The sequence below is a fragment of the Balaenoptera musculus genome, chromosome 2 (assembly GCF_009873245.2).
Source record: "Balaenoptera musculus isolate JJ_BM4_2016_0621 chromosome 2, mBalMus1.pri.v3, whole genome shotgun sequence".
Taxonomy (NCBI): domain Eukaryota; kingdom Metazoa; phylum Chordata; class Mammalia; order Artiodactyla; family Balaenopteridae; genus Balaenoptera; species Balaenoptera musculus.
Window position 1 is genome coordinate 5,361,095 of NC_045786.1, and position 12,607 is coordinate 5,373,701.

Sequence of the window (12,607 nt, forward strand, 5' to 3'; positions counted from 1 at the left end):
AGTGTTGACCTGATTTTAGTCTTCTCTCTTAGGATGGATACCTATCACTTGCCTTTCTCCTATACCTCGGGACTGCGCCACGCACTTGTAGACTGTTGGGGGATTAACTGGTAAAACCAAACCAGGAATTGCTGACTTTTTGTGGTTCTTATATGTGCCATGGTCACCATTAGACAACTTTGTCCTTTTTAAGGAGCTCGTATCTGTCTCCACCTCCATTCCAACCTCACCTGAAAGTTTCTGTTCAAAATTGCTTTAATTACATTATTTGCATGTCTCATAGGTAAATCAGGCAATCCAACTCCTGGGCATATATTCAGAGAAAACCATTATTTGAAAAAATACACGCACCCTTATGTTCATAGCAACACTATTTACAATAGCCAAGACATGGAAGCAAGCTAAATGTCCACCAACAGATGAACAGATAAAGAAGATGTGGTACATATATGCAATGGAATACTACTCAGCCATAAAAAAGAATGAAATAATGTCATTTTCAGCAACATGGATGGACCTAGAGATTATCATACTAAGTGAAGTAAGCCAGACAAAGACAAATATCATATGATATTGCTTATATGTGGAATCTGAAAAAAAATGATACAAAAGAACTTATATACAAAACAGAAATAGACCCACAGACATAGAAAACAAACTTATGGTTACCAAGGGGGAAGGGGGGGTGGGGAGGGATAAATGAGGAGTTTGGGATTAACATATACACACCACTATATACAAAATAGGTAACCAACAAGGACCTACTATATAGCACAGGGAACTCTACTCGATACTTAGTAATGACCTATAAGGGAGAAGAATCTGAAAAAAAAAAAAAAAATATATATATATATATATATAACTAAATCACTTTGCTGCACACCTGAAACTAACACAACATGGTAAATCAACTATATTCCATTTAAAAAAAAAAAAAGAAGAAGTGAGGCCTGTGTACTGCAGGAAATAGTTGAACCTTGTTTTGGGTTGGACTTCCCCAAATTCTGAGCTCCTAGTTACCGTTTCTCATTATAGCCACCCCATGCCTGACTCCTATGAAAAGAGTCCTTACTGGTAACTCCTCCTTGGGACCCTGCCCTCTTCGCCTGCTGCCGTTTTGCATGTCAGGGGGGAATTGGACAGACCAGTGAGTCTCCTCTCAAGGTCTTGCAGAAGAGAAGGTTTTTATTTTTACATTATAGAAAAACTATTAAAATATAAATCATTCATTTTGATGAAGCATGTGAGCATAATCATTTATTATTTAAAATTTATTCTTTTACTCTACTTTGGTTTTTCAGCTTCTTTTTAACATTTACCCTGATTTCTCAGACATTTCCCTGCTAAATTAGAGGATAAGGATGTGAGGGTGTCCTGTTTGGGTCCGTTCTCTGCTCCTTTTCCTCCAGCCTCAGGGGGCTTTGGCCCAGTCACTTCCAAGCAGGCAGGCCCTCCCAGTGCTGCTGGCTTATGGAACATAGTTTCAGGAAAATGCCAAGTGTAAAGAGGTTTGAGCAATTGTAATTGCAGGAAACACAGAATGTGCTTTTAAAACTTTGGGCCTCTAATTCCATCTAGCCAATTCATTGCTAATTTGCTTTTATTAAAAACAAAAAACAAAACAAAAAATCAGCAGCCACCCCAAACCTTGAGGATAGAACATACATAGACTATGCTTTTTGTTGTTGTTGTTGTTCTGGAATTTTTATAACTCGTTGCTTGTTTTAGATCAAACAAAAAAACCCCAAAAAAACAGTGTCAGCAAAGTTCTTTTTTTAACTTAATTTAATTTTATTTATTGCTTTTCTGAATTTTTGAATTTTATTTATTTGCTTATATATGGAAAAGATTTAAGTTATCTTCACAAGTAAGCAGGTTTAGCAACAACTTTTAACTCTTTCTTGTTATGAGTTCCGTAGATCAATGTGCTTCCTGCTGATAACGAAAGCGCTTCCTTTCAGTTGATGGCTGGGAGTTTGGAGGAGAATAGAATCAAACAGATTATCAGTCACCAGTACTAAAAGTTTTATAAAGATTAACTAATTAAAACTGAAAAACATATGATTCTCTTCAGGACATTATTTTATTCCAGTTCAGCTGATATCTGACGATGTTAGCATATTAGATTTGTCAGATTTGTCTCAAATTAAATGAAAAGGAATTTTGCTTTATTTTTTTCTGGTTGCTATGGTGACTTTTTTCCTCAGTAGATGGACAGAACGGTAATGAGGGCGGTGTTCAACACTGCCGTTCCAGGGCCTTAGGGCTGAAATGCCCAACGAGGCCTAGCGGAGAGAAGGCAGAACTGCGAGTAGGGGCTTGGGGGCAGGAGGGGTTGGCAGGGGGAGGTTGGCCCCAGATCCGCCGTTCACTATGTGAGTTACAAGTCCAGCAGCCTTCTTGAGCCTCACTCTGCCCATCTCTAAAATGGGCCTGATATGATCACTCTTGCCTACCTCGTAGAGTTGTTATGAATTTCAAATAAGATAACGTGCTTATTAGAAGCACATTGAAAAACTGTGCACTACCATACAGATATGAACTATCTTTATTGTACCTTCATGAACAATTGATTTCTTATGTCTTATCAGGTATTCATGATGGCTCTTTAGCTGGTGTGGTAATTCCTCTTCCAGCTCCAGGTCTTTCTCTCGTCTAATCCTAGATCTGGATAAACTCCTGTTCTGTTGTAATACACAGTATATATGGAGTGATTGTCATATGCAAGACACTTAGCTAAAAACCTTACTTCGGACTTTTCATTTAATCTGTATCACAACCCTATGAGGTTAAGTACTAACACTGTTACAGATGAAGACATTGAGGATTAGAAAGGTTAAATCAGTTATCCAAAGAGTAGCATAGCCAGGGCTGGAATGTTTTGTCTTATGCCATGGCCTATGCTTTACTTGGTATGTTATTATATTTCCAAAAGTTTTGCAACTCTGAAATCATGTCTCCTCCATGAAAATCTTTTCTTACCAGTTGGTGCAAAGAGCCCCTCTCTCTCTCTGTTTCTTCTGAATATGTATCCCTCAGAGCTCTTTATTCCTCACTCCATTCTACTCCTTGGTTAGTATTTTCATCATTTAATTATTTTCTCCATGTAGACCTCTGAAATGCTTTCCCAAATCATTGTCCTCTGTTTTAGATGACTGAAGCCCAGTTATAGAAAACTTCTCTATTTTCCTACATTTGATTATTCATTCAACCAGACAGGTAACGTGATGAGGAGGATCTTGGGAGTCTACCCATCACCTCCTATGTCATTTCCCGTTGGCTATTGGTCGATACAACGTCTTTCATCTCCAGCCTTATCTGTCCTCCCTTTTCTACCCTTCCTGTGACCCCCTGGTCACTCATTCAAGGTCACAGATATGACTGACAATGACATGATTTTTTAAAAAATTAATTAATTAATTAATTAATTTATGGCTCTGTTGGGTCTTCGTTGCAGTCTGTGGGCTTCTCATTGCGGTGGCTTCTCTTCTTGCAGAGCACGGGCTCTAGGTGCATGGGCTTCAGTAGTTGTGATGCGCGGGCTCAGTAGTTATGGCTCGCGGGCTCTAGAGCGCAGGCTCAGTAGTTGTGACGCACGGGCTTAGTTGCTCCGCGGCATGTGGGATCTTCCCGGACCAGGGCTCGAACCCGTGTCCCTGCATTGGCAGGCGGATTCTTAACCACTGCGCCACCAGGGAAACCCCTGACGTGATTTTTTAAACTTATTGCACAGCCTGCTAAACTGTTTTCTCCACAGTTTCATTTGTTTTAATATTTGCAGCTGTGTCTATACCATTATTTCTACTCTAAATAAAATGTAGGCACCTGAGATTTTCCGGAAGCCTTGTTGTTTCCATCTCCAAAGTAGCTGGTTGGATTTCGAAAGAGATTTTCTTCTGTGACTCACCCAGGAGAAAGTGTATTTTAACAAGAGACCATCAAGTCCTGAATCTCACACCAAGGGAGACAGTGCAGCAAACAGTTTTTCTCTTTCCTGGCCCCAAGTAAGCTTAAATTTAATAGGAAAGTAAAATTAGGATGTTTGTTTATGTGGAAAGGCTTTTAGTATTAGACATCAGCAACACTGGGGACAGCTCCATAGGTAAAGAAGCTTTTACCAAATAAGTAGATTTTTGAATGCCACAAAATAAATTTACTTATTATAAATTTATAATAAATTTATTTATTTATTTTTGGCTGCACTGGGTCTTCGTTGCTGCATGTGGGCTTTCTCTAGTTGCAGCGAGCGGGGGCTACTCTTCGTTGTGGTGCGTGGGCTTCTCATTGCGGTGGCTTCTCTTTGATGAGGAGCATGGGCTTCAGTAGTTGTGGCACATGAGCTTCAGTAGTTGTGGCGCACGGGCTTCAGTAGTTGTGGCACACGAGCTTCAGTAGTTGTGGCACGTGGGCTTTAGTAGTTGTGGCTCGCGGGCTCTAGAGCGCAGGCTCAATAACTGTGGCACATGGGCTTAGTTGCTCCGTGGCATGTGGGATCTTCCCGGACCAGGGCTCAAACCCGTGTCCCCTGCATTGGCACGTGGATTCTTAACCACTGCGCCACCAGGGAAGTCCCTGAATTCCACACTCTTTATTAAAAATAAAACAAAACCAAAACTTGTCTCTACCACACAAGGTGCAGAAGCAGTAAATCAAAGAAAATGAACAGCTTTGCTCTTCAGTATAAACAAGATATTGTTGATGAGGCAGAATTAAATTATTTTGCTTTTGATTCATTTCAGCGTTTGGAACATGTTTTCTCTCCTTTAGAATTAAACACAATAGGAGTTTTTGGACTGTCTTGCTATTTCCTTTAACTGGCAGTGGGACGGTATGTGTTGATATAGGTTCCAAATCACATTTCCTGTATTGTAACCAGTTTCTTTTTCACAGCTAATTAAGTGGAAAACAATGTATAAATACAATTCAAAAGATTCACATTGTATACTCTTTAAAAAACTCTACTATTTACTGTGAATTATAGTTTTTGTTTTTCATTTATAATTTGAAAAACTCAACTGTTGGTGTGAATTTATTATTTTTCATTTTTATCTATAATTATCCAATTCCAAATTCATATTCTAATGTTTGTTAACCTAAAGATAGCTTGAATTTATGAAACAAATTATCAAATAAATCATTACATATTTGATTTTTTTTGGTTAATAGAAATGTTCTCAGTTTTGTTATGAATATGTTTTCCCTTGTCGCTTAAGGAGAGCATAGCAAAAATAGACATCATTCATTTTTTCATTTTTTGGGTTTTTTTTAACATCTTTATTGGAGTATAATTGCTTTACAGTGGTGTGTTAGTTTCTGCTTTATAACAAAGTGAATCAGCTATACGTATACATATATCCCCATATCTCCTCCCCCTTGCCTCTCCCTCCCACCCTCCCTATCCCACCCCTCTAGGTGGTCACAAAGCACCAAGTTGATCTCCCTGTGCTATGCAGCTGCTTCCCACTAGCTATCTATTTTACATTTAGTAGTGTATATATGTCCATGCCACTCTCTCACTTCGTTCCAGCTTACACTTCCCCCCATTTTTTCAGTTTTTTTAAAGATATATTTTGACATAATTTTTTTTTGTTTGATACCAAGTACACATTTATTAAAGAATTTCCAAATCTAGGAAAAAGAAATGATACCCAAGAGAGTGAAGCATAACTGGCTAAATGCTGATAAAAGTCTCTCATCTGTGGAATGAAATTAGTATCGAAAGAGAATTATGCCAACACTGTGCTATTGAAACTAGCAAATTCTAAAATATATTTTGGCAACTCAACATGATGATTTATTTATTTTTATTTATAACTTACCGTCACTTAGCACGTGAAAGATAAAATAGAATTCACTATTTTTTTTCAAATCAAAACTTATTGAAAATACTCTTTGCAAACTGAAGGAAAAGCAAAAAGAATTTAATGATTTGCAGGAGGGCATGTGGTAATAGCACTTTTTTTATGTCTACAGATGGATTTTTTTTTTCCCAAGGGGCATTTTTTTCCAAGGGGCTTCTTTAGCACTGCTTGTACTGTGGCATATGCTCAATAAATATTGATTGAATGGATGGATAGATGGATGGGAATTGGAAAGTTATTTTATGTCTTTCAAAATTTAGAAATACAAAGAGGGAGTTAAATTTCTACCATAATTATCAGAATTAACTTTATATTTCAGTACTTTATAGTTTTTACCATAAAATACCACTGAATTAATTTGTTCTATTTTGCGTTTGATGTGAACTGTTAAATCAAAGTTGTTACCTTTTGGTAAATTGAACTTCAGAGGTAGTGAGATTATGAAGGAGAAAAAGAAAGCTGCAAAGAGTCTTCAAGCTCCAACAGTTTCTTTGTCTCCTCCTCACAAACACACAGTATTTTTCCCCAGTATGGTATCACTTTTAATAATATTGGAATTTCTCTTTAGGAGACACACGCATAAGTGCTATTCATGAGCAAAGAGCATGGCATACCTAAAAATAAAATTGTGCTTTGTTTTTTTATAAACCTTGTTTATGTTTATTTTAAACCTTAGGGAAAAGTATACTGTGGGTCTCCAGAGCTGTAAGTGGGTAAATAAAACAGTACTGTAATTTTTCAAAGCATCGTTGACTGCCAAGAATCTGATATCATTCCAGCTTACAGCAACTCAGTTAAGGGTATTAGTATCCTGCTATTTGCAAAGGAATTTGCAAGGAAACCTAAAACAATTGGAAAAGACAATGGAAAAATATGATACAGACTTTTAGATGAATCGACTATGATTTAAAAAAAAGAATTAGATTATCTGATGAGCTGAATCTAAATGAAAAGGCAGGTGAGGTATCCAAGCTTCCATTTCCTTGTTCTCTTTTATATTATGTGACCACAAAGTTATTTTCTGCCAAAGGTTTTTTTTTCATTGGCTTGCTTATTTGATACAACTGAGACCAAGAACCATAGGAGCTGAAAATGTAGGTTGAAAAAAATGGGGGTAACAGACTGGCTTTGCTTACCTATAATGTATTTTAGTAAGAGATGATTTCCATGGGCCACTGTGTTGCACAACTCCAGGGAACGTCGTTTGATGGAATACACTGTGACTGGCGCCCCCTGGGGTTGTGCAGTGGTGCTGAGCACATATACAATCTGTGCTGATTTTGGCTTCAGGAATATTTTCCATGGATGGTTGTAGTCGGAAAAATATTTTTGAATCTTCACGCACTTATGTTTTTTTAACATTCACCACAGGCTACAAACAATGTCAACACGTCTAATTTTAAATAGCTTTTTTGCAGGACTTTAACCAGAAATAAAAGCAGAAACTTGATAGGAAAGATACTGTCCTGTACAACAAATTTAAAGTCTGAAAACACAGAGGTTTTTCAAATGGAAGCAGGAAACTGGCCATTCAAGAAGATGGTAGCGTGTTGAGCTGGAATCCGATTTCTTTACACAATCAGGATCCTTCTTGGAATTCTCAGCTCTTTTCAGTTAAGTGGAGATTCTGTATGAAGACTCTTTCTTTTGAACTTTTATAACACTTTTTTCTAACTCCCTGTACAGACAAATAAATTTGCAAAGGTGGATAGTAGACATGACCTCAGCTTTAGTGTCTTAATGTGAAAATGCACATACATTCACAATGGAGTGAGGAGGCATTGTCATTTTTAAACATGAAAAGCCTTGACGCTCAGTAAGGGAAGGTGCTTGGAAGAATTTACCAACTGATTAAGAATATTCTGGAAAATAGAAAAGGGAGCTACGTTAACAGAGCAAACAATTTTTTTTTTAAACAATTTTTTTTATCACCAAAAATTGCTTTTGGAAAACAAAAGAAAAATATTTAGAATTTTTAGAAAAAAGTTTATCTTTTTTTCTAATTTTGTCTTTAAAATTTGAGCCTTCCTCAAGTTTTACTTCTTCCATAAATTTTTCTCTCCCTTTCCATTCTTCAATCTCTGAATTCTTACCAACTATGTGAGTCTGTCGAGTGTAGTAATTAAGAACCCCGCGTTGCCGGATTGCACGGATTGGTTGATAGCGGGAGATTCTGCGCATGGGTGGCTCCACCACTCACGACTTAGGTACCGTGGACAAACCACTTGACCTATGTTTGCATTGATTTGCTCATTTGAGAAATGCAGATAATAATGATATTTGCTCCGTGTGGTTCTTATGAGCGTTAAAATAGGAACTATCTGTAAAGTGCATCTATGCCCTCAGTAAGCAGTGGCAGTGTTTTACTGTGTACCACGTGTTGTAGCATTTGATTATTTGTTATAATGATTTGCCTTAATTACTTTCTAAGGCATGATGTATACATTCATAAAACATATGCTGGACTCTTTTTCCATGCTTGGGTTTAATACGTCAGTTTTTTGTTTGGTTGGTTGGTTTTTAGATATACGTTTCCCAGGGCCAGGACCTATATCATTTTTGTTGCTGTTTTTATTTAGCATTCACTTTATTTTTTAGGAGAGTTTTAGGTTCACAGCAAAACTGAGTGGGAGGTGGAGCTCCCATGTAGCCCGGTCCCCACCCATGCACAGAGTCCACCATTATCAGCCTCCTCCACCAGAATGGGGCATTTGTTACAACTGATGACTCTGTGTTGACAAAGTCCACAGCTTATATTAGGGTTCACGCCTGATGTTGTACATTCTGTGGGTTTCGACAAATTTATGACATGTGTCCACCCTAACGGTATCATACAGAGTAGTTTTACCACCCTAAAAATCTTCAAAAAAAGCACTCTACCCATTCATATCTCCTTCCCCTCCAGCCCCCGGCAACCACTGGTCATTTTACTGTCTCCATAGTTTTGCCTTTTCCAGAATGTTGTACAGTCAGAATGATACAGTATGTAGCTTTTCCAGACTGGTTTCTTTCACTTTTTTTTTTTTTTAGATTTAATTTTATTTATTTTTGGCTGCACTGGGTCTTCGTTGCTGCACACGGGCTTTCTCTAGTTGCGGTGAGCGGGGGCTACTCTTTGTTGCGGTGCATGGGCTTCTCATTCAGGTGGCTTCTCTTGTTGCGGAGCACGGGCTCTAGGCACGTGGGCTTCAGTAGTTGTGGCTCGCGGGCTCAGTAGTTGTGGCTTGCAGGCTCTAGAGCGCAGGCTCAGTAGTTGTGGTGCACGGGCTTAGTTGCTCCGCACCATGTGGGATCTTCCTGGACCAGGGATGGAACCTGCGTCCCCTGCATTGGCAGGCAGATTCTTATCCACTGCACCACCAGGGAAGTCCCTCTTTCACATCTTAATATGCATATATATTTCCTCCGTGTCTTTTTGTGGCTTGATAGGCCATTTGTTGTTAGTGTTGAATAATATCCCATGTCTGGATGGACCACAGTTTATTTATCTAATTCAGCTACTAAAGGACATCTTGGTTGCTTCCAAGTTCTAGCAATTAAGAATAAGGCTGCTATAAACATCTCTGTGAAGGTTTTTTGTAGACATATCATATATATATATATTTAAATTTCCTACAGTCTCTCATACAAAGGTAAGGATTTTTAGCACTTAGAAGTCCACATCTTAGGTCTGAAAGGACTTAGAAATAATGCATTAGATACAAGGAAACTGAAGACCAAGCAACCTGGCGTTGACTGCTCATACAGTCTATTGTACCTCCTACCAGGAAATTCTTACCTATATATAATGAAGAAGATCTAAAAATTAGGTTGACGTTTTGAAAATATTACCAAAGGTTTGACGTGGTGAGAATAAGAGCTGAGAATTATCGCACCAAATGATATAATCAATTTTTTTAAAAGAGTGAATTTGATAAGCTGTAGCCATGGTTTTTTCTCATTGTTATATAACTGCTCATTATAACTTTATTATGACTTTATAACTTCTCTCCTAAACTAGGCATCGTGCATTTTGAGTTATGTTTTGCGTAGCTGGATTTTTGACTTTTTCCCAGTGGCCGATGCCCTCTTTGAACTGACTGAGCCTTGCTCTTTTCACAGGTTGTGGCGGAGAGTTGTCTGGGGACACGGGCTCCTTCAGTAGCCCCGGCTACCCTAACAGGTACCCCGCCAACAAGGAGTGTATCTGGTACATCCGCACAGCCCCTGGGAGCTGTGTTCAGCTCACCATCCATGACTTTGATGTGGAGTATCATGCAAGCTGCAACTTCGATGTCCTGGAGGTAGGAATTTAGATAGTTTTCCGCACGTTATTGGATTTGGGGTAGAGCTGGAAATCACTCTGCAGAAAACCCTAAATTCTTTCCAGGGGCCAGCAGTGTTGTTTTCTTAGACGTTTCGATGAGTATCAGCCCTTGGTGAATGATGCTTGCAGACAAATGGGGTTCATATCTCAGTTTGGGTTTCCCTAAAAGCAGTGCCTGAATGGCTGGGTGGCAGGTCGTGTAATTAGGAGGTGGTACCAGGCGGCAGAAGGGAGGCAACCGTAGGGGGAGGCTGAGGAGAGAGAGCCAAGGAAGGGAGGCCCTGTGGGCGACTTGGGCTTAATCCTGCTGCGACCCCCGAGGTCCTAGGAGGTCTGCTCCTCGGAATCTTCCCTCTGAGGACACAAGGCATTGGTCCCCCAGCTCCCGTCCCCACTGATGGGACCTGGGATCGTCAGTGCCCCACGCTTGCATCCTGAGAAAGCTCCCTTGGGAAAGGCAGTGGGCGGCAGAGTGTAAAGCAGATGTGGGTGCTCGGGGTAGGACACGGCAGGGAGCTGAGGAAGCGCCCGCAGCTTTTCCGACACTGCTGCAATGGCTTTATCTCGGGTAATTAAGATGGCCCTTGAGAATCGGTTATAATCAGCTGTTTGTTGCAGGAATCTAGTCATTAGATGATTTCCAAGTACACATGAAACTCCTATCGCCTCAGCGGCAGGGACTGCCTCATGACAAGGTTCTGTATCTCGTAGAACTTGAACTCCACGAAGGCTGGGTATTTGTCTGTTTTTGTTCTGTTTTGTTTTGTTTCACTGCTATACCCCCAGAGCCATAGAGCACTTGGCAAATAGTAAACACTTGATATACATTTGTGGGATAAATGAAAGCGGCACATCTCCAATTGTTGTGCAGTGATAATGGACACTTATGGTGATTTGCAAAGGGATTTCAACATCCATTTTCCCATTTGAATGTTAACTAATCTTGTGAGGTAAGAGGGGGATTTTACCGCTCCCCATTTCACTGTTGTCAAAACGGAGGCTCAGAAAGATTGCTGGGTTTTTCCACAACCATAAGGATAGTGAGTGGAAAAGCTGAGAACTGAATCCGTCCCCGCTGCACACGCCACGTCAGCCGGTGTAGAAGGACAGATGTGGGCAGTGTGCAAGGTACTGAAAGGAGCGGCTTGTTGACAGGACTGTATAGGAAACTTCAAAACTTAAAAACCTTATTTAATTACAAACCAAGTTGTCTCCTTGAAAAGAAGTGGGGTTCTCAAATCACGTCCTCACTGAGTAGACGCAGTGTCACTGGAGTCACATTTAGCAGCTCGAGTCTCTGCAAAGGAGGACGATGCTGCAGTAAGTGGGACTGGAGACAGAGCCAGTGAGTCCTTGCGTTCAACCCGAACCCTGTCTTCACTAAGTCCGGCTGCCCAGGCGTAACTCCAGCTCAGAAGAGGACCAGTTTCTTCCGAGGAGAGAATAGGGTGGCCCCCGAAATTCACGAAACTGCCGCTCAGCTCAGACTGTGAAGCAGGAGTAACGCTCACGTGGGGAATGTCGAGACGCTCCCTCCCGCGGGCCAGATTTCTCAGCCGCATGAAAACCCTTAACCCGTACAAAGGGCTGGCAGCCGAGTGTTCCACGGTAACGTGACACGTTCCTCACCCTTCAATTTCATATTGCAAAGCTCGTGTGATTGTTGCCTACTTGGCAACATGTAAATGGGTTCATTGTGCTTTGGTTTTGTCCCACCCATTACGTGAGAGAGCAAAGGGCAGGCCTGTTCCCTGCGAGCAGCCCTGGGGACAGAGGGACAGCACAAGGCCTCCGGGCAGCAGCGTTCAAACAGGGTCCTGCACAGAAAGGACCATGCGGAGGCTGCGGTCTGCTTGGGGCTTATTTGTATCAGGACAAGGTGGGCTCCCGTGTCCCATCCAACCAGGGTTTGGGGGAATATTTTGAAGCCCTTAAATATTTGGGCAAGTTTTTTTCTTAAGGCTGAAGTGAGTGAACCCCCTGACTTTTTCCCTCCAAACCTTGTTTGACGTCTCTGCAAATACTCAAGAAGGTGCTGTCATCAATTTGGGTTAATGACAATAAAATGATTATTTCCATCCCTTGTCACATGGACGCTGATGACATGTTAGCAACAGGTTTCACAGTATTTTACCCCAGGTGGGTGTGTGGCCTGGAAACATCGCTGACTTTCTCCACCCATCTGTCCCCGTCCTGTTCATCAGCCCGTCCTGTTCTGAGCCCAGTAGGGCCTCACTGTCTCCAGGTATCCGGTTTACCTGAGGTTCACCTGATCTAACCAAGAGCCCATCTATTTTTCTCTCAAAAAGCAGTGTCCGGAGAGCGGCCAGTTGCATTAAGCAACGGCCGCTTGGTTACTCATAACCCTGGAATGCTGACTTGATTGTAGCAGTAAATGGAGCTAACAGAGCAGAAAGAACTGTTCAAAACAGATTAAAAC

General features: G+C 40.7%; 1 protein-coding gene across 2 annotated transcripts in view; it reads left to right on the plus strand.

Moving 5' to 3' along the window:
- The window catches only part of CUBN (cubilin), a 274,317-nt gene that overhangs the window by 109,034 nt on the left and 152,676 nt on the right, over positions 1 to 12,607 (plus strand). For both annotated transcript variants that reach the window (XM_036842057.1, XM_036842058.1), the window contains exon 30: positions 9,963 to 10,144. In XM_036842057.1, the coding sequence (XP_036697952.1) occupies positions 9,963 to 10,144 (182 nt within the window). The remainder of the gene's footprint in view (positions 1 to 9,962; positions 10,145 to 12,607) is intronic.